This window comes from Grammomys surdaster, unplaced genomic scaffold, assembly GCF_004785775.1.
Source record: "Grammomys surdaster isolate TR1022 unplaced genomic scaffold, NIH_TR_1.0 126036, whole genome shotgun sequence".
Lineage (NCBI taxonomy): Eukaryota > Metazoa > Chordata > Mammalia > Rodentia > Muridae > Grammomys > Grammomys surdaster.
This window is the reverse complement of record NW_021620849.1, coordinates 1663879-1687167: the sequence shown is the minus strand read 5'-3', so window position 1 is coordinate 1687167 and position 23289 is coordinate 1663879. Positions and strand designations below refer to the sequence as shown.

Here is a 23289-nt window from a genome sequence, read left to right as displayed (position 1 = left end):
TAGGACAGAAGTGGTATGAACTTGGGATTAAGAAGCGTGCTCTGGTTCTGCTCCTCTGGCCACATGACCCACAGCCAGGCGCTTGACCCCCCTAAGCCTGTGAAGTAGGGACTCTAATTAACAGCTAGCTCAGAGGCAGTGAGAACCGAATGAGGAAATGCACAGAATTCTGCACAGTCTGCCCCTCATTAGCGCCAGATCAATGGAAGCTGCCTCGAAAGGCTTTCCTTAATGAGTTATCTTTCACAGGCAGGCAGCACCAACGAGCCTAAGAGTGTGTAGTCAGCCGTTTAGGAAATTCTTCTGGTAATGACGAGGGGGAGTGCTTCTGTGTTTCCAAACTCTGAGTTCCAAACTGAAAAACAGGGGAAGCACCTTTTATTATTTGCCTGGGGTACTGCAGAGCGGGCCGAGTACATGGCCCCTGCCAATGCCCTCTTCTGTTTTCTCCTCAGTCTGCAGAAAGATGAAAGGGTTTTTCACAGTGGGGGGAAAGCCTGGCCTCGGGTCTGGAGAGGTGAGCTTTGCACCAGGGAGAATTCACACAGCTACCAGACATTTGCTCCAGGTTATTCTCACCTACAGTGTCGCTTCACACCCACGCTTCACACCCACACACCATCTTTCACATCCACCAGCAGAGTCCTGAGCCAGCCCTTCTGCAGTCTCAGGGAGAGCGCTTCCTAAGGCCAAGCAGGACTCTGAGCACTGGAAGTCACAGAAGAGGTTACAAAGGCTGGCTCTAGTGGAGTGGACTTTTGGGACAGAGAGACAGGAGATAAACATTGATAAATCCATCATTTTGAAAATTATGAAAAACAGCCGGGCGGTGGTGGCACACACTTTTAATCCCAGCACTTGGGAGGCAGAGGCAGGCATGTCTCTGAGTTTGAGGCTCGCCTGGTCTACCGGGCAAGCTCCAGGGCAGCCAAGGCTATACAGAGAAACTCTGTGTAGAAAATTTATGGAGAACATCTAGGGGCGCTGGATAGATGACTCAGTGTTGTGGATGGGGTCGCGTTACTTGCACCTAGAGGAGCCAGTGGAGGGCTCTCACAGAAAGCCAACATCTTGAGAGAGACTCTGATGGCAGGACGAGCTAAGTGAGGCCATGAAAGGGATCCCCAGAAAACCTGGGCATCCTGGAGATGCGCAGGCCTGAGTCCCTCTGGCTCTCAGAGACTGCTGGGGCCTGGCCTGGTGCTAACACACACACACACACACACACACACACACACACACACACATATATATGTGTGTGTGTATATATATATATATATATATATATATATATATATATATATATATATACATATACTCAGGGTGGGTCCAGGAAGTCTAATTCATGAGCTTGTGGCATATCCTGGGGATCCAGAGAGCGTCCCAACCCCAATATCACATCAAGTCACTCACATGTGACAACAGCTCGTTAGGAATTGGTAAAAGGGAGAGAAGGTGATTTAAAAGAGATTATGTGAAACACGCCAGCCAACTGCAATATTATGGATTTGGCCTGGGTTCTAAACTGATCGACCTTTAAAGGGGGAACAGGACAGGAGACAGCTGGGAGAAGTGAACTGCTCCTTTGTGAACGCAAGCGGTGCCGTTTTAATTGAGATGATATATTGTGCTCATGCTTCAGCTGTGAGATAGATGGTTCTCCCCAGATTCACACATTAAAGCTCTAACATCTAGTACCTCAGCGTACGGGTGTATTCAAAGGTATAACTATGTTAAAATGGAGTGGTTCAAGCAGGACCTAACACAGCCCAGCTGATCAGGAGGCAGAGACGTACCCGACAGAAGCGCAGATAGAAGACCATGAAGGCATCCAGCAAGATGGCGGCCATTTACAAGCCACAAAGAGAGAGATCGTTATATCCAGACTCTCCGTTTCGTAGTTCTGGGAAATTAAGTTTCTGCTGGATTAGCCATCAGATTGTTGTTGGCCCAAGCAAGTTAAAACAGTTTATAGAGTGTATCTCGGCACAACACACTGAAATAGTCACAGGTGAAATGACTGGCTGGTTGGGTCTTACTTTGAAATAACCTTTGAGAGAGGATGAGGGAAGGGGTGGACTAACCAGAAGGAACAGGAGTGGTTAAGACTGGTTATGAGCTGCATGAATTAGAAGCAGGTGTGGTTATACTGGGCTTACTCCTGGGTTCATTCTACTAGTATCCTCTCTCCTTGTTCTGAAATTGTCTACAGTAAAGAACAAAACAAGATCTAACACAACACAACACAACACAGTAACAATGACAACAGACTGAAGAGGAAATGAGACTTATGCTTGTGGCTCGGAAAATCTTGGCCATACCATAGGCTACCAAGGAGCTGGGCCCTCAAGCCCTGGAGTCTTTAAAATTTTCCCAGGGGGAGTTCTCCACAGGAATCAGTTGTTACGATCACTGATCTCTACAGGGAGCTAGATGTTCTCTGTGAAGACTTAGGAAGCACCATGTTCCTGGAAGAGGAAAGTATGAACCTTTCAATACAAAGCCTTCTACGCTAATTTATAAATTACAATCCAATTAAAAGTTGTGATAAGCTGTGTTGACTAGGAGCTGGCGGTATCTATTCTTCTGAAGTTAAGCTTGGTGGCACCCTGTACTTTGGCCAACAAGTTATGGCCAGGAACAATCGTTATCATTTCTAGGTAGTAGTTTCTAGAACCAGGCTCTCTCTACGTACTGTGAGACTGGCCATGTTCCAGCTGGTGGCTGCTCTTCAAACCTGGGCCTTTGTGTGAAGACAGTAAGCAATGACAGAGCCCCAAAAGCCCCAGGCTATGCCATGAACATGGAGAATAAGCAGAAATACATCCCTGCCTTTGAGCTGCTGGGCTTTGGGGATGTGTATCAGCTGGTCTATCCCGTCTGATACAGAAATTCAACATGGAATTTAACCAAATGATTCTGAAGTTCGGCTGAGAAACAGAAAAGAGTGGATGACAAACGCAACCGCGAAGGGCCAGCAAGCCTGGGTGAGTGACGTCAAGTACCAGGCTATGTCAAGTGCAACAGTGATTTGAAATGAACAATGGCTGGTGACAGATGTAAAACTCCACAGATGTATTTGGGCTGAGGCATGAGAGGTGGCTAATGAACTTAGGAATTTAACATGTGGTTAACCGTGGTGAAGGTTTTTCACTTCTAGCACGTTAGCTGTTAGGCTGCCTCTGTTTACCTGTTGAGAGACACAAACCTAGGCTTTGCTCTAATGAATCAGCCCACTCTTATTAAAAGAGTGCTCCTTGCTCACCAGCCCGAGGAGTCACTTATCAAAAATCAATTGATTTTAGCTAAAACAGCGACTGAGAAAAGCTCTCTCTCTAGCATCTTGCAAGTCACCACTGACATGTTAGATTTCAGTAGGCTCGCTGAATTCTGTATTTTTATACCTCTTGAAAGTTGTGTTTGTTTGACCTCAACCCTACTAACAGATGCACAGCAGAAGCTAAACAAGGTACAGACACAGAGCAAAGGAACAGCAGAGTCACAAAAGTCCTGTCTCCTCTAGGCCACCTGTCCTGGAAAATGACGACAGACTATAAAAATGCTGCTGCAGCCGAGGAAACTGGAACTGAGCGAGGCTCAGCAAGACCACCTTGCCAGCTGTGGTAGGCTGGAGTGCCTGGAAACCCACAGTCTGGTTCTTCTGCCTGGCTCTCCTCTGAGAGCACACTCCACCCGGAAACTCCACTCCTCCTTCCTACCTTGCTCCAGCCTGTAATGCCTTCTGTTGGGTCTCCCCTATCTGCTGCCCGGGACCCTCTTGGGATGAGGTGCCTGGTTCTTAAGAGACTCAAATGCTCTAACCAGCTGTGCGATGTCTCTGAAGGTTGGAACAGCTGGATCTAGGCTCCTGTCTCAGCTCTTCTACTTCCTGGCTGACACCCCTGACGACAAGGCTCCTCCCTGAGCTTCAGTTTCTTCATCTGAAGTGCATCTTTCTCTGGGTTTGCTGTGCTTGAGGCCAGCACATATACTAGGTGTAGGTGCATGACTGGTGGTAGTGGCAATGGTCTCAACCTCTATGTGACAGTGGCTTCAACTCTACTTCTTTTTATGTCAGAGTCTTCAAGCTCTATATAGTCAAGGGTGACCTTGCACTTCTGATCCATCTGCCTCTGTCTCCAGAGAGTCATGAACGACCACACTGGTTCATGCAGTTGAGGGCTGAGCACAGTGTTTTGTACCTGCGAGGTCAACACTGTTCTAAGTGAGCTGTGCTCCCAGGCCCCTCGCTGGCGTTTCTAATTTGTGCGGTGTACTTACTATCGGATGGAGCTCCGAAAGCCTCTGCTGAGCCTTGCAGCCAAGGCTCGTGTCATTATCCTCGCTCGTCCAGATGGCTTTCCGTCTAATCAAGGATCTTAGGCCCACTCCCTATTGTTCTCATCTGTGTTCCAAGTTGTCTAGTTCAGGGATTCGGAGCCAAGTCTCCCTCCACATGTCACATGTCCCCACGCACCTGGATTTTTATCTATTTCTCGAGCCACTGACCAGACTGACCAGAAGCATCTGTGAAAGGGGTGTCTGAGTTATGGGGGTGAGCGCCAGGGTGGGAATGGACTCGGAGCCACTTCCAATGCAGTCCTATGACTGCCAAAAACCACGCATGTGTATCCTTCCCTTACCTACTCGTGAGAGTGGGCCCTCACCAGTTACCAATGGCAACGGACGTGACCCCATACAAGATCTGACAATATGTACAAATACATAGGAATACCCAACTGCATAATTCTGCTAGAAATCTACTTTGAAGATGTCATTAACGGGAAGAAAATGACAGAGGCTGGGGGGGGGAGGATCATACACACACATCCAAGGTCTACTTGGCTACTGATCAAGGTCAGGGCCAGCCTGGGCAACTTGGTGAGCCCAGTCTCAAAGTGACATGCTGTTTGTGCAGCTTCAAAAAGAGTGTGGGCTTAGTCCCTGGTACTTAAGAGAGAAGAAAAAAAAACTATGGACAAGATATTTATAACAATAATTAAAATACTGAAAAAACATATCTTATGACTATAACTGAACAGCAACGAGGCTCTTAAAGATTCAATATAATGACTACGTATCTTCAAAGTGACTATAAAGTTACTTTAAATAAGTTACTATTAGTATATAAACTGTGAGTGCAACTAGATGGAAGGGGAGAGTGAAGAATCAGAAACTGCTGTATGGCGAGATCACAGAGAAAACGTCCAGTTGTTTCCCATGACAACATATTATAATTCCTTTGCTCACACAGATGCATCTTTTATGTGTTTATTATTTATGTGGTATGTATGATCAGAAGGGAGGGCCAATGGGAATCAAGAGTGAACAGTTCAGGGCTGGGCACGGTAGTGCACATCTGTAATCCCAGCACTTAGGAGGCAGAGGCAGGAGGATCACTGCAAGTTCAATGCCAGCCTGGATGATAATAGCATTAGTTCTAGAATTGCCTATGCTATCAAGTAAAACCTTGTCTCGAAAACAAAAACACAAACAAAAAAAAGAAGAGACAGTTCAGAAGTGAGGACTTTGGGTAACAGGGTTTCCTTTAAAATTAAGAAGCATCTGTGTAAAGTCGACAGCCTGCCTATTCCTGTCTTCAAGAACTTGAGAATCCAGCAAGCTGTTGGTGTGCAGATTCCTTCCCACTGACACTAATATACCCACACTACACCTCTAGCCGTCTGGTAGAATGTGGAGGGCAGGTGTTGGAATAGCATAGTGAACGGGTTAAGTCCAGCTATGAACATGATCTCCCTGGATCCAGCGGCACTCTCCGACCAGTCCAGGCCCATGAGCAAGACCTTCCCCGATGAACCTCGAGGAGCTGGGATGGGTGCCCATCCAGAGCTGCTCAGGAACAGCATCACAAACGCCAGTGTAAGCTGCTGTAGGAGATGTGCCCCATCATCTCCTGTGGATGTTCACAAATGCTACACTTACAATACAGGGCAGAAGGCTGGAGGGGCTGTGCACCTTCTGTGACAACAGAGAAAGGGGCAAGGGGGAAGCTCCATTTGGCCATGCCCCCTGCTTACCATAGGTGAACATGCGTGGGGAGGTCAGTTCAATGTTGGGGAGGGCTCCCAGGTGGTTCAGCACTGCGCAACGGTAGCCATTTTTCTGGGCATAGTCAACGAAGGTTCGGATATACTGCTTCTCGCTGTGATTGGCAATTCCAGGACAGATGACCATGGTGATGTCATCTACAGGGTGGAGAAAGAGATTCTTATGTATCTATTCAATATATAAACACTGATATTAACAGGTGTTGAGGTGGTGGGATTCTGGGTAATCCCCCCCCCCCTCCCTTGAGTCTCCCTTTGCAGCCCTGGCTGGAATTCACGTAGATCTACCAGTCACTGCCTCCCTAGTGCTGGAACAAAAGAAAGGTGCGCGCCACCATGCCTGGTCTGTTCTTCTTTTTCAGTCTGGTCTATTTTTCATTTTTAAATGCTTCTGTTTATCTGTTTGCCAAAAGGAAGATTTATTCCTTCCACAGGCAGGAAAATAAATCATAAAAGAAATAAAACAGCTCATTTTTTAAAGAGTGTTTCTTGGGTGCAGACACAAGCACTGATCTTTGCAGGGAGCCAGGCTGATGGGAAGTAGTGGATAAGAAACTTAGAGTTGGTTTTGCCTTTTCCAACCCCGTACTGAGTACCAGCAAGAACGGACGGCTCACATTCTGAGTACCAGCAAGAACGGACAGCTCACGTACTGAGTACCAGCAAGAATGGACAACTCAAGCTAAATTTTATGCTACTTTGTTGTCATTGTTGTTGTTTTCAGACAAGGTCTCATGTAGCTCGTGCTGGCCTTGAATTTCTGATCCTCAAGGGTTCATCTCTTGAATGTTTGGATTTTAGGTGTGAGCCATCACACCAAGCTTAAACTGTATGCTTAAATGCTAGAAGTCAAATTATTAGAAATAAGAGAAAGAAAGCATTTAACTAACTATGGTGGGGGGACAGATATATGAAGGACCCACTACAATACTTACAAATGTAGTGGGAACTCCTGCCCTACCCATGTACTCATTCCTTTTGTGGTTGTTTGCTGAGAGCACACTCTGGGCTCTGGGGATTCCTGCACTGCAGCAGAAGGGCCCTAAACAGCTACAGAAGTAGCTAGATTGGCAGGTGCCATGAGGGACAAAGGCAGGGAGGCACCATGAGTCAAGAGAAAGGATCTGTAGCCTCAGAGGAGGTGACATCTGAGACCTGAATGACAAGGAGGTAGCCACGTGGGGGTCTGAGGAGGAAAGCTACTCAGCAATTCCAGTTCCTTGGAATAAATGAGTTGGAGCAAATTTGCTGCAATTTACCTATAAATAATGACTACACTCCTGTAACAAACTAGGTATCTTTGAATAAACAAAAACCATGTTCTCTTCTGGTAGGGACTGCATTCAAAAGGACGCTGGCATCCAACTGCACTTCCTCTGAAGGCTTCATTATGAGGCATTTGTAATCGCTGTTTACTGTATAGCTGGGAAAGCACACTGCCAAACCCTAGCAGCAACGGAAATTGGAGTTATTTCTTGGATGAGGTGTCACTGACTCATGAAAAGTAAGAATGGCTTTAATGTGTCCTTTTGTCTGAGGAGATTTATACACCAGGCACCCGAGAGCCTTTACGCCCTGCTGCTCAGCAAATAAACCCACCCTAGATTGCTTTTCTAAGCACCAGCTTCCCAAGGTTCAAGGGAGATAGCATCGCCCACCTCAGAGGGCATGGGGCGGGGGGGGGGGGATTGGGGAGATAACAGTAGGCACTTAGGAATTGTTACTGACACTGACTGCATCCTGGGGGCTCTGGGCTTCAAGCTCTTCCCGTCATCCTTTAAAATAGGCTTCCATACTTTATGGGGGGATTGTAATTCTCTACAGATTGTGGCTAATATGAACTAACACAAGCACAGGCTGGAGTTAATCCTGATGACCTGGCCTCTGAAAGCAATGGCACAATGGGTGGCATAGGCATTTTACACATTGCTCTCCACTGACGGCTGTTCCTCTTTCCAGGCAGCCCAACACCAGGACCTAAAGTGGCTCACCTCCAACACAGTGCTCAGCCAGGGGCTCGAAGAGGTCGAATGTAGAAGTGGCACCGTCCGACATGGTGATGAACTTGCGGTGCCCGTAAGGGTGTGGCGACCTCACCCTCCCCATCTTCCCATACAAGGCTGTCTGGATATGTCCACTTTTCCCCCAGATCAGTGGCGGAATGTATCTGAGAAAGAAGAGGAAGGAAAATAGGAGAAGTTAGTTTTCTCCATATTTATTGAACAAAGGTACCCTAGTTTTTAAGGTTTTCCTCGACAAGTTATTCTGTACACTAACCATAAACACAACGGGTTCTCTGGGTTGCAGGGCCTCATGCATACTGAGTGAGCGCTTCGGCACTGAGCTGGACATTTCTACCCACCTCATATCCATACTCTGCTCATTAATGCCTCCCACACCACACTAGCTTTAGGAACCAACCCTGGTTTCAAATTTAGAGCATCAAGCAATTCAACACGGGTTATTTCTATAATCAAGGGGAAAAGAAAGCAAATATCATCCTCTGAATACATTCTGTGTGACAAGATTGACCTCATTATTTCCAAATGAGCCGATGTACACAGAGTGGCTCGCACGGCACCTCTGCTCAGTAAATGGTCACTTCTGCCACAGCTGCTGTGGTTGGTTACTCCACTAACAGGAATTCTGCTCCCGGCGACACCATGAAGAGCTGCAGACTCTCCTCAGCCTCTAACTAACTTGGGATCTAGAGAGCACTACAATAAACCTCAGAGAACGTGTCAGAAGGGCGAGCAGTATTTCTAACGGATTAGTGAAGGCTAAAGGCTTCTTCCACTGAGCAAGGCATGACGCCTCCCTTACAACTGTCCTTTGTGAAGACAACAGTGGCCTTGGAATGAAATACAAGAACTAAAAACCCCATTAATTCCTGGGAAAGAGATTGTTCCACTTAAGAATTGAGGATGGTTCATGGCCCTGGTACAAGGCGATCCCATTTACTGAAAATGATATCTGTTTACCTCACAGCTTTTCATCCGAGATCAGTGGTGTGTTCTACATGAACTAGAATCTCCTAATGGAACACAGTGGTGGCACCAATCTCTCAGCTCTGTATTACGTCCCAGGGGTGTTTTATTAATGATTTATCTTAACCTATTTGTTCATTCATGCTTAACATTTCCCTCAGAAGCAGATGGTTCTAGAAGTTCTTTTTCTATGTATTCCTTGTGTATGGGTACTATTAAATACACATGAAATTAAAGAGGTAAAGCTCCGTCTTGAGCAAGTCCCCAGGCAAACTGCTTCTTTGGGGCTGGAGAGAAGGGAGGAGGGTGTTTAAGTGACAGGACATGGGGCCACTTGCCAGCAGGTACAAAAATCCCCATAGAAACAAATGGCTGGATTTGCAAAGCAGAGGAAGGTGTGTTTAAGGGCTGAGTGGTTAGGATGGCAACAGAAAGCAGCCTTGTAAAAGCAATGGCAAACAGACACCTGAATTCTGTGTGTGACCCAGCCACATAACATAAGTTACAGAATCTCCCAGAATGCCCCTGGGCTGTGTAGAGGGAGAAAGGAGAACCAGGAAACCAAACTCCTGAGGAAAATTAGAGGGGCATTTCCCTTACAATATGAATAATAATAAAAAAGATAAATAGACTGAGGTTAAAATTATTGGAACAGGAGGCAGGTGGATCTGAGTTCAAGGTTAACCTGGTGTACAGACTGGGTTCCAGGACATCCAGGGCTACATAGAAAAGCCCTGTCTCAAAAAAAAACCAAAACAAAATGAAAACCAGCCAACCAAAACCAGAACAAGTATATTTCACATGCTACCTTTAAATTTTGCTTAGAATATGACTTAATCTTAGGAAATATGGCAAAAAAAAAATTACAGCCAAATCTCCTGTTGGCTATTTGCAGATTTTGCATATTAGGGTTGTTGTAGCAGATATTTAATGATGACACACACACACACATCTGCCAGCCACCCCCATGACACATAGCCTCCTCTGAATCTTAGCTCCCCGACCTTGTGGCCTCCTAACTCTTGTCCTGTTCCCCACCCACTCCACTGTTCAGTTGTCCACCTTGCCAATGGAAAGAGAATCTCAACACACAAATCTTGTTGCAGCTCTCCGATGCACAGGTCCATAGCTTGGCCTAGAGTTGGTTACACCCTGTGTTTCTCTAACTCTGCGTAAGCTCCAGAGCTAACCAGTGTCTCTGCTTCACCTCGAATGGACACTCCTGGGGAACAGTGCCTTTATTCCAGATGCCTAGCTTGCCACCCTAGTTCCTCCTGGCCACTGGTCCTTGTCTTTAGGAGTCACTCCCTATCAGGTTGGTTGCTGGGTCACTGTCTCGTTCCTGAGCACTGCTCTGTCCTAGCACCCAGGTAGCTCCATTAGTCGGGAAGCTCTGTCTAGGCACACCTCCTACCACATTTACCTTAAGGTCTATGCCCAGGGACCCACATTAAGCACTGAGACTGAATTTGCTGAAATGACAGAAAACACACCCACTTAGCCAATCTTAGGTTTTAAAGTATCTTTAAAAGATAGTATGTATTATGACAATGGGAGTCTAGCTCTCATCTGATTGGCATTTGGTGACATTCTCAGAGTCTGTAGAATAAAATCTTCAAAGTATATGTGTATGCGCGCAACTGCCTTAGAATCACAGTGTGAGGTCAACCGTGCACAGCATAAGTCTCACAATCTTTAATTGTTTGACAATACCACCTACGGATAAAACACCATTTTTAATTAACTTCACAATAACACGCAGCAGGACTTACAAAGCTGTGATTTTGATGTAAGTTTAGTGTGGTGGGTTTCTAACCGCATTAAAAAAATTTTATATAACTTATCAAAAAACTACAAGAAAAAAAAATCAAAAATAGTGCTCAGAATGGTCCAGGTTAGGGAAGAAATACAGACCCAAAGGATATAATATTCTGGAGTTTAAACAATGCACAGAAATGCTGGGAGACACTGCTGACACGGTCTGTGGAAGGACATGATTATTCCATCACTTATGCCACCATTTGTCTGAATATAGTAGTCGTTAGCTTGCCTGACCTTGTGTCTGAAGGTCACTCTCAGATCTAGGCCAGTCTGGGATGGGTGGGCAGAATGTAGTGGAAGGACAGCCCTACGCCTGTTCCTTAAGACCAGGTGGCTTTGTGTTTGCCCCTTGGAACCTTGGAGGATAGGTGCAATTTCAATTCTATAGATAATGCCAAATCGCCTTCCAAAGACAATAGATCAATTTATATTCCTACCAATAATCCATGAGGGCACTTGTTTGGCTTCTTTACCCTCATCAATAGCTGGCATTGATCTTTTACATTCTGGCCACTTTAATGGGCACCTCATTTCAACATGTTTGAGGCGGATCCATTTATGCTTTTTAAACATGTCTCTCGGGACGGCAAGTGGGCTTGGAGGGTAAAGGCATTTTTTTTTTTTCCAAGCCTGATGACCTCACTTCAATCCCCAGGATACACATGGCTACTGCGAGTTGACCTCTGACCTCCACAGGTGTGCGTGGCACACACGTCCGCTCCCCAAAAAAATGTAAAAGTGTTTCTCACTTCAATTTCTGTTTTCCTGACTCATGTTTCCTACTATTTGCATTTATTTCTGTTCTGTGAATTCTGCTTATGCTGTTTATTTTCTATTATATTTTTATTCTTTTCCCTGTTAATTTGTATTTTTATTAGTGCCATATTATTAGACACTATCATTTGTATGTTAGAATTGTTTTCTTATTAATTATATTATTGTATGCGTAAGTTCACATTGGTTTCTGAGACAGGGTCTCAATATAGAAGCCAGGTTGGGCCTGAACCGGCAATCCTCCTGCCTCAGTCTCTTGAGTGCTAGGACTACAGGTGTGTATGATGGCGCTCAGGAAAGTTTAATTTGATTTATACATACTTTTTTATATTTTTGTGGTTAAATGTGGTAGATCTTAGAAATTAAACCTTTATCCTTTGGCTCCCCCTCCTTCTAGCTTGAGTCTGGTTTTAAGATCTTTAGACAGTGTCTTGTGCAGCCCATAGGAGCCCTGAACTTGCTGTGGAGTTGAGTCTGACCTTGAACGCTTAGATCCTCTTGCTTCCCCCTACCGAGTGGTGGGATCAGAGGCTTGTGCCACCATGTCTGACTTTGCCTGGTATTTTACGAAGAGTGATTCCAAAACCCATTTATAACTCAATCACCCGTTTCCTCTTATGCTTACAGTTATTTTTTTTTTTTAAGAAATGTATTCTCCTTAAATGCACCCATTCCTCTAAATGACAGGAAGATGCAGCTCGCCTCCGAACACACAAGGTCACTATTCTTGGATGACAGTAGATGTTCCACTCATCCAGACTGATTTCCACCATTACCTGTAATATACGGCAAGGTCCTGGTAACATATGCTTCTCTACTCACTGTTTGGATTCATCTATCTGTTTGTCTATTCACTTGCCAGTATGGCTGTTTAAATCAATCGAGCTTATGGGATATTTTGAGAGATAAAAATTCTGGTCACCTTCACTATTCTTTTGCAAAATTTCCTCAGATTCTTTCTGAGGATTCTTTCTTTCTTTTTTTTTTTTTTAAATTTTTCCAGGTAAATTATATGATTGGTAAATTATATATTGTTGCGTTCCTGGGAAACTCTGAGAAGATTTGATTGAAAACATATCAAACATGTATCACCTTGGTGTTAACAGACAAGTTTGCACCAATTCGTCCCATCTAGAAACATGGCACATCTCTACATCCCACAGGAAAGCTTCATGGTTTAGGGCGTGCAGTTTCATTGCACTGCTTTGCATGGGGTCATGCACACTGCTTAAGCTGTACACAAGAACTGGGGCATATGGTCATGTTTATCTCTAACAAAGCAAGAGTAATGTTTCCTCCTCCTTTTCTAATCTCGCTGCTCTGTCCACGGTCGTGCTGGGGCCTGTGATTAATAAAGGCGCGTTACTAAGAAACGAACTACAAAATAGAGGCCAGCCTGTCCTTATCAGATCAACATCTGGCTTTCCTAACAAAACTGCCCGACGGGAAGGACTGCAAGGGAAAACTCTGGACCCTCCTGCCAGCCCACGTGCCCCAAGGGATGCACACTGCACGCATGCACACTGCACGCATGCATACAGCACGCATGCACACGCACACCGTCTTTAAGACTGAGCAAGCAAATGGTTTTGATTTTTAAAGAAAGAGCCGAGAAAAATAAAGTTGACTGATCGCTTAGATTTGTCTTAACCCAGGGTATAACCAGTTTTTCCGCTTGACACCTGGGTCTGTTGGCTGTAAATTAAACTACTTTATTGGTAGCTGTCATTTCCTTTGACTCTCTTGTAGCTCTCTAACAATTTAGGATTTGTCGTACAATATGTGTTTTGTACTGATGTACTGTATGTGTTTTGGATATATATCACCTGACACTGAGTTCCATAATCCCGAAGGCCCAGCTAATCCTTTCCAGTGAAGGAAGCTGCAGATGTGTATCAGATAGGGCACTTTAAGGGCATTTTTATTAATTTTTTGTTTACGTATACATGTATGTGTGTGAAAGAGAAAATGCATGCCACGTGTATTCAAGTCTGTAAGAAGACCTCCCGAAGCTGGAGTTACAGGTGGATACGAGCCACTCGCAAGGGGCTGGGGACCACACTCAGGTCCTCTGGGAGAGAAGCATGAACTCTTCCAGTCCATGGAACCTGACTCCGAGTAAGCTACATCAAGAAAGGAATGCATTCCAGGGGCAGTGTGTGGCATCTGCCTTGAGACCCTGCCAAAGAAGGAAGGAAGAGGAGGGAAGGAAACACAGGAGGGGTGTCTGGCTATAGCACATTTATTTGGACGTCCATCAGTCACAGGCACTGGGTAGTTGGTGCCTTTTGACTATGCTGAGTAGCATTGCTGTAAGCATTTGTGTACAAGCTTCTGTTTGAAGGCCTCCTTTCAGTTCTTTGAGGTCTGTACCTAGAAATGAAATCGCTGCTTACCTGAGAACCAAACTGTTTCCCATAACAGCTACACCATTTTCTGTTGCCACCAGCAACATTCAAGGCTTTCACTGTGTCTGTCTCCTCACCAGTACCTGTCACATTCGATTATCTTGTAGGGCTGGAGAGATAGCTCAGTGGTTAAGAGCATGCGCCATTCTTTCAGAGGACCTGAGTTTGATTCCTAGATGGTCAGGGGGATCTGACTGACAGCTCTGGTCTCTGTGGGCACCTGCACTCATGTACACACATGTACACACATGTACACACATGTACACACATGTACACACACACACACACACAAATAAGAACAAAATCCAAGTTCAAAGCCAGCTTGAGGAGTTTGGTGGGATAAAAGGGCCGGGGGCATATAACAGTGTGGTGGAGCCCTGGCCTAGCTGTGTGAGGTCTTGCATGGGCTCAATCTCCAATACTGAAAGAAACACGATTGTGCCTTCCTAGCGGGTGCAAAGTGACATCTCATTCCGGTCTTGATGTACTTTTCCTTTGTGGCTAATGATGTCAAACGCCCTACCATTCTGACTCTAGGCTATTTCCTATCCTCAGTCTCTGCCTGTCTCTATCTTTAGCCCTAATTACAATTTAAAAACCGAATAGTGGATAAATATCAGTCCCTTATTCATCCCATGACGGCTATTACTGGAAAAAAGAGAACCACCTCGACAGAATCAATTAGACTACTTGTGGCATAATTTAGTGTTGTCTAAAAATTGGCACAAGAATCTAGTGTTCATATGAACATTCTGACCTCCACAGTGGAGCATAGGACTTACACTCGGGGGACTAACAGCCACAGGAGAACTAACTACACCGGGAGTTATGGATCAACATGTGTGATGGACAAAAAGAAAAAAAAATCAGTGAGAGGACATGTGGTGCACACATGTAATCCCAGCACTGGAAGGCTGGGGCAGGAGGATTGCTGTGAGTTTGAGGACAGTCTGAAATATATAGGAAAAAATACCGATCATGCTCTAGTCACCTGCAAGAGTAAGACTCGTGCCATTAAAAAGCCACCATGTCACCAGACCAAAACCTGAGGCCTCTCCCTTAGTGACTTAAGACACATTAAGGATTTTCCTCAACAAAGAGAGCCCCATAACAAAGGAAGCCAGAGATGTTTGCGATGCTATTCATGGCTCTGCAATCCTGAGTTTATTTACCTTTCTCTTTGAACAGAGAACATGTTAAGGAAAACTGTTTGTTTTTCTACAGCCCCTTGCAGGTTTTCAAAGTCCTTTTTGAGCATGATCTCACTTGGCTTTGATGTCAGTTTTGTGAAAAGGACTACCTGCTTTTCCATGGGGACCCTGAGGCCAGTGAGCTAAAAGCCTGGCTGGCCAGACTGCAGGCAACGGTAGAACTCAGAGTTCAACAGAGGCCCTGGCACTGTGCAGTGCTTATGCGGATGGTGACTTGGTATGGGATGGGGGGTGGGGAGGAATGTGATACTTTCTCTCCAGAGTCCACTGATCGTCCAGTAACAACAGTAGCGGTAAACACCAGTGTAAATGAGGTTCGCCATAGCCTGCGTGGTCAATAGCCTCTAGCTTAAAACCTCTATCAAAGTGGCGTGTGAGACTGGACTATAATTCGGAGGCCTTCCCTGTCAAGCACGAGGCTCTGGCTATCCTCCCCAGCACTGCAGCAGCAACAACAAGCAATACTCCACAAAAACCAACCATCAACAAAACCACAAACAAACAAACTACCATGTGCATTTCCTACTGTCGACTTTTTAAAGCTATCTCCTTCTCAGTAAACACAGACAATCTGAGCAGTTACTCCTTCCCCACAGACATCAGCTGACTGAGGACCCGGTAAAAGACGGTATCTAAGCCAGAACTGGCAACGTCATAGAGGAGAAAGGACGTGTTCCGCTCAAGTGCTCAAGTTCTGGGTCTTCAGCAAGAACAAGACAACAGCCACTGAACAGGAGACTCACTCCAGAGTAACTCCCTCCCTCTTTAACTTTGATTCTCTTCTGCCTATGCTCGCTCTGCATTTGAGATGGGCTCACCACTCAACTGCAACTTGGGGATCCAGTTAAAAGGTAGAACTATCAACCATAACCCAGCAACATCCTGAGCACCTCTTAGAAAAGACCACTGTCTTCCTTCTGACAGGGTCTTGATCCTCCTGTCTCGGCCTCCCTAGCACTGGGGTTATAGGCACGTGCTAGCATACCCAGACTCACACTGCTTCTCCAAGCCCCAGACAGTTCCCTAGTGCCAGGCAGATGGCTGTATCTGTAGCTAAGCACAGATGGCTTTGTGGCTTCAGGTCGGGATCATGTTGTGCAACAAATGAAAACACAGAAACCAGTCTTTAAATTGGAGGGAGAGACAAGATGTTCTCCCTGTGGGGGAGACCTGGGCCTGGCACTGGCAGAGGGGACTTGCATGTAGACTCACGCCCCTCTACAGGGAGAAGCCAGCAGAAAAGCCACCAGAAATGAAGCTGTCTGTGTGTGTTCTCAGTTTTCTGGTTTTGCAGTGCCTGGGATGTAACCCAGGACCCCAGGCATGCCAGGGGACTGCTCTAGCACACAGCTACAGCCCCAACCTTCTCTTGCTTAAGTTACATGTAGATGAAATGCACCCTCCACTGGGTACTAGAAAGCACATCGAGAAACAGCTAAATACTGTGATTTTCCTCAGAAGTAAGAAATTCATCTTTAATTTACCCCCTGCTGAGGACACCCAGCATTGAGTGTCTGCAGGACTCTGTCAGGCACTCACAGCTGCCGCTGGAATTCATCAGGAATTCACCCTTGAGGTTGTTTTGAAAGGTCAGCATGCAAAACATCCAGCTTTTTTAGAAGACCATCGGCACCAATGGCACCAATGCCAGCACCGCACTGGTGGCTCTCCTGGCAGGTCATGAGAGGAAGTGTTTGTAACCACAGCACCTCCCAGGAAGTGTCCAGAGACCACAGGCCCTGACTTTGTTCATTCTACAAACACATCCCTGTTACTCTGTACTCTGGCCCGCAGGCTTCGCTCTCCTACAGAGCTCAAGTTCAAGAGACATTTCAGTGACTCACAAAGCAGGGGAAATCATGAAAAAGGCTCTCTCCGTTGCATCTCTTGCTTTGTAGTTGTTTATTTGCTTACGATGTATTTATTTTTATGTGTGTGTGGCCTACGTGTATGTCTGGGTACCGTGTACACCTAGTTTCCTCAGAGGCTGTTGGATCCAGCTGGAGTTATGGGCGGTTGGGAACCACTATGTTGATGATGGGTCCTAAGCAGGTCTTCTGCAAGTACAGCAAACACTCTTGAGCACAGAGCCATCTATCTCTTCAGCCCCCACATGGATTTTTCATTCCTCTCTGACAACCTCAAGCTTTAGGGATGTTGGTTAATATCTCCCCCTGGCTAGGAGCAGGGACACCAGTCAGGAGTTCCAGTCAGGGGGATTGGTTGGGACTGTCAGGGTATACAAGCTCTAATGTCCACTTGGTTTCCCAAGAGAATGTCACCTCGGCAGGTTCCGCTCAGCTCTGTGTACACATTCAGGGAAAGAAAACCAAAATTTCCACCTCTGGGGGAAAAAAAAATGTGACCCCAGAGAAGGTAAATATTCTGACCAAAGGTCAGTGACACGTGGAATCCTTATCTAAGAATGCACTGTCAGCAGCTGGGACCAAGTCAGAGACAGTACAGGAGTATTAGCTGTATCTAGTATCAGGATTACTAGCTGTATTAGCCCAATAAGGCTTAACAATGTGGGTCCACAAAGCACATGGAGAAAACGAGGTTCGGTGCCTACCCTTTTGGGGCCTGGGATGGAGTTCAGCACTCGAGGAGTGCCAGGAAGCTGCTGTCACAGAGAAAGAAGAGTGGGCAACAGGGTCCCAGAGGCAGAAGACAAGGCATGATGGCATGCCGTTTTGTGGGTAAGGGGTCACCAGTTCAGGATGGAGTACGGAGTTCTCAGGGAGTAGGACCATGCCTGCGCATCCTGTCAAGGGCCTGGGCAAATCATGCTTAGCACTTAAGCTTCCCAACAATTACGAACAATGATATCGCCGAGTTTTATAGATGGGGTGGGGTAGGGAGTACAGGCACGTGACTCAAGCCATGGCCCTTCTTGTTACTTTACACTTTTAAGACTCACTAGCCCCACTCCCGCCCCTAACTGGAAGTTAAATTAGCAACAAACCGTTAATCAACTGTCAAAATGCATTTTGAAACCATGTGTCTCCAAAGTGCTAACTGAATTTGCAGGGAGTGCTCTGTGGTGCTTTTCCCATGCAGTCAACAGAAAGCCATTGCTTAAGTCTTGCGTTTTCTACAACTGAAATTGTCTTTTGAATGGCAGTGTAGTTAGCATGGTAATTATTTCAATATTCACATTTGGTGATTTCTAAAATGAGGGCAGAATGGTAGTAAAATCATACTGGGTCTCTTTCCAAAGATAATGAGACACAGAAAGTAATGAAGAGAAAGACAGAGGCACTTCCAGAAAAGTGGCAGGTGTCTGCTTTGGGGAAACATTTTTTTTCTTGATGGCTGGGGCAGGGCACAAAGGAACAATGCTTTGTTGAGGTGGCAAAATCGAACTGTCTGTCTGTCTGTCTGTCTGTCTGTCTGTGAGTACACACACTTAAGGGTTTTTACCAGACCAGAGCCTCCCCTTCCCAGTTGCCTAGGTCTGAAACACAGGACTCTAGCTGAACTCAGATTCCCTCTCTGGGTTCCTCTTCCCAGCCTGACCAGGTTAATATTAAATATTAGGTCTTTAGAAGCCCTTTCTTTTCAGGAGGCCCTGAGGGGCACATCTCTCCAGTCTTCCATGGCAGCACCACTGATGTGAGAACTCCTCTGTCCTGAGTTTTGGAACAAACCCCTTGGTCCTCTAGCTCTGAGCAGCTTCCTAGACACTCATCCCCAGGACCTGGGCATATGCTCCCGGTGCAGCATGGCTCACACCAACCCCCAGGACCTCAGCGTGGGTTCTCCCTACACATGGCGCCGCTGGAGACAAGACACTTCACAGCTGCTGCTCATTATACCGGTCCCATACTTTGCTAAATGTTCTATTCCAGATTTGCTGGATTCAGCACAGGAAAATTCCAACCCAGAAATGATTCTGATTCTGCTTGAAAAGAGGAGGAATTGGAGAGGGCAAGGTAGAAATCATCTTCTGTCCCTGCAACTGGCTTCTAAGCCCAGCAAGGGGCCACTGGGCAGAGCTGGTACATCTGTGGATCCCTTGTGTGCCACGGGCAAGCTTTTAAACAGAAATGTTGGGAGAACAGACCCATGAATGACAGTTAAACCACTTAAAATGAAACCATCTGTATTTTCTGCACTAAGTTCAAAGAAAAAGCTTTCAAACCCTTGGGATTGTATTCACGTGTTAAATGTATCTGATCCCACGAGACGCACTTCCTGGCTGGTGATAGAGCCCCACAATCCTCTCTGTCTCTTGGATGTGTCTCTCTTGGGTGTTGACTCCTAAGGGTGGCGGCAGAGGGGGGATATTCCTATTAGGCTCCAGGGTTCAGCTGGACAAAAGGCATCCCCTAAGGAACTAGGCCTGTGAACCAGAGTCACAGATGCTTGGCCTAACCTTGAGCATAGCCCTGCAGCTCCAGATAGAAGGCTACCCAAAGGCCAAGCCCAGGCTCCCAGATTCAGTGTGTTCAGACTTCACATGGAAAACATGACCACCAAGGCAAACTTTTTTTACTGAAAACTTATGGATTAAAAACAAAACCAAAAATTAACCTGCATACTCTGGCCAAACAGGGCACATGTTGTCACAGCACATCTATGCTGTGTCCTTATGTCCTCCAATGACTTCCCTTCTGTCTGGAGGACACACACAAAGTGCCACAGCCCAATCTCTGTGCAATCTAGTACTGCCTTTGGCTGCTTCCCAGTCCAATGCCACATCTGTGCCAGGCTTTGAAGGGAGGGAGATAGGAAGTGGAAAGTCCCATCCCTTCTGCCATTATTCTTAGTTGGGTCAACTGGGACACCTACATGTGAAACTGCTGGGTTATCTACAGACTGATCTTTTACCAACACTTCAATTAAAAGATGACTTTGAGATAGGGCTGGAGAGATAGCTCAGCAGCTAAGAGCACTGGCTGCTCTTCCAGATGAGCCAGATTCGATTCCCAGCATGCACATGGTGGCTCACAATTGAATGTAGCTCCAGTTCCAAGAATCTGGCACCCCCTTCTGGCATTTTTGAGTACTGCACACACATGGTGCATATATCCATTTAGGCATAAATGCAGGCAAAATATTTCTACTTTACACGTAAGACAGATATAAGAGAGAAAAGTTAGAAGATGACTACAAGGATTAAATTTCAACATTTCCCATCAGCATTTGGTGTTGCATGGTGCCTTCCTTTAGTGTACAGAAAAATAAAACCTCAAAGGATGACATATTATGTTAGACAAAAAAAAAAAACAAAACAAACATGTCCTTACAATATTTAATTAAAAATGATACTTCTTTTGTCAGCAATTATATAGATCATTATTAAGAAGCCATGCAGGGGCTGGAGAGATGGCTCAGCGGTTAAGAGCACTGACTGCTCTTCCAGAGGTCCTGAGTTCAAATCCCAGCAACCACATGGTGGCTCACAACCATCTGTAATGAGATTTGATGCCCTCTTCTGGTGTGTCTGAAGACAGCTACAGTGTACTCATAAATAAAATAAATAAATCTAAAAAAAAGAAGCCATGCAGAACCTGACTCTCTTCGTGTTCCTAGGGAGTTGATTACGAGACAGAGATGAGGAAGGCATACTCCTAATACTCCCTAAGGCTCAAGGGTCTTGGGCAGATGTGTCTGTACTGGAAACATCTGCACCACAAGCATGTTGTTTCTGCCCAAATCATCTGTAAACTTAACAGACGCACAAGGAAAACAATAGGATTCTTTTATTTGGGACAAAGCATTTAAATGCTCATCTGGGGACATGCCCTGTCAAGGAGCCGGTGAAATTAAGAAAAAGAAGTAGAACAGAGAGGCCATTCTGGCACTGCCCCCATTCCCACAGGAAAGCACACTGTTAAACTACAGCCTTCGGACAGTGTAGGCTCAGGATCACCGGATGTTCCTAAATACAGGAAATCTAGGTGAGAGAAAGACAATCCTGAGTAAATGAGATAAAGACGGACTGTTCAGTAAGCGTTGCTGGGTGAAGGAGGACGGCTATCTAGAACACAGTAAGCTCGAGCTGCAACTCACAGTACAAGAAAATCCGGAGGATCAAGCATTTTAAAATAAAAATAAAACCATGCATGTGCTAAAAGGAATTCAGATTAAAAAATAATAATAATCGGCAGGAAAGAAGGACTTCTTTCTTAGAAAGGATTACCTTTCTAGGAAAAACAAAGACTCCACAAAGCACAAAGAAGCTATTGAAAAATTTGACTATGCACACATTACAAAATTCTGCATGGCAAATACCACATGTAAAGTCTAAAGGCAAAGAACAAACCAGGAACAGATATTTGCAATTCCCATCACACAGGCCTAATTTCCCTGGTCTATCTGGAGCTCTTGCAAATGATCAAAACTGGCCAGTGACCATTAGGGCATTGGCCGGAGGCTACCAGCAGGAAAGGACACAAAAAGAAGCTCTTAAATGCATTATTAAAATGTCCTTTTCAAAAAAGTACAAATGAAAACCACAGAGAGAGAGAGAATGTTTCACCCACCCCCTTGGCAAATAGCCACACGATCCAGAGTCCTGATTGCTGTGAGTTTGGGCACAACCAGCCCCTCACAAGGTGCTGATGGGAGAGGCGGGAAGGCAGCCACTGGGAAATTTTTTGACAGAAGTCCCTTTTGACCCCATTTCTAGTTTATCTGACACGAGCATGTGTAAATGCAAAGTGATTCACTGCAGCACTGGCAAAGTTTGCAAGGAGAAGGCGGTCGAACTGTTTGAGGACAGCTTAGCAGCTAACATGCTGCTAGAGAAAACTACAACTAGGAAGAGAGAATGGAAAGAACTGGGGGGTGGGGTGCAGGTCTGTGTGATCACAGCACTTGGGAGGCTAAGGCAGGAGGACTGCAGATTCCAGGCCAGTGTGGGCTGCACACTGGGACCCTGTTTTATTTCGTCTTGTTTTTAAAGGAGAAAGGATGACCGCAAAAGTCCATGGAAGTGAGAGACACACAGAGGAGACTGTGGGAGAACAGACCCTGCTCCCTGAGCGGGCGGGGTGAGTCGCAAGCAGAGACGGAAAAGATGCAGCTGGGGCTTTCAGTGCAGCTGAAAGAGGCCACTGTGGAGGATGGCTACGGGTCAGCCCCAGGGAAACACAGCCCTCTCCTAAAGCACAGGAAAACACTGCCTCCAATGGTCAACAACTCTGCCCTTTTTTCTCAGTTGCTCCATGGTCTTGACACTCTGGCTTTTCCCTCCAGTGCCCAGGCTATTCCAGTGTCCACAGATATCATTCCTTCTAGCTTGAAGGTCCATGTTTCCCTTTCTCACCACCATGAGGAATGAGTCCAGTGTCATTTCTGGGAAAGCAAGCATCCATGTGATCTGACCTCCTTTCCTTCCCTACAGACATGGGACTCATGGGTATAATCAGACAGCTGTTGTCACCAGACCATGCACATGACCCGGCTAGAAGCTGGCCAGGAAGCAATGGTAGAGATCAGAGCACTGGGATTAGAAGCTCATTAACAAACAAAACCAAAGGGCACAATGGACAAGGGGCAGACTATGTGGCAGGTGCACATGCTAAATAAACAGTGTGAAGTTCATCTTTGGGAATTACAGGAATGGTCAAAGCCGAGCCACGCACAGTGCTGGGAGCAGGAACATGAGGGCCTGTGAGGTCGCAGCAGAGCAATCACCTTTCTCAGCCTGGACACTGGTTGGAGGCACAGGACAAAGCTGGACAGGTGAAATGCACTGCTAGAAGACAAAGCCAGTTACTGCAAGAGTGCTGTTTACACTGGCTCCTGTCCTCACTGACCTCTGTGCTTGCTCGAATACCTTCCTGTCTATCTGAAGCAGAGCCATCCTGTAGGTCATTCAAAGCCCTTCATCCAAAGTGCCACGGTACCAAGGTCCCTCTTCTCCCTGGAATCCTTTATGGCTGTCCTGAAATTACTCATCCTGATAGGTTGTGTTTCTTCCAAAATCTACAAATATCAGCATGAACTGATTCTGTGAGGAGGAACAGCTGTGTGGAACACAGACTTTTAAGACAGTCTTTGTTCTCAA

At 45.9% G+C, this 23289-nt stretch overlaps 1 protein-coding gene across 2 annotated transcripts in view; it reads right to left on the bottom strand.

The window, feature by feature from the left end:
• The window catches only part of Abhd2 (abhydrolase domain containing 2), a 101780-nt gene that overhangs the window by 41660 nt on the left and 36831 nt on the right, over positions 1-23289 (bottom strand). For both annotated transcript variants that reach the window (XM_028754769.1, XM_028754768.1), the window contains exons 4-5: positions 8060-8235; positions 6039-6206 (exon numbers count right to left, since the gene is read on the bottom strand). In XM_028754769.1, coding sequence (XP_028610602.1) covers positions 6039-6206; positions 8060-8235 — 344 coding nt within the window. The remainder of the gene's footprint in view (positions 1-6038; positions 6207-8059; positions 8236-23289) is intronic.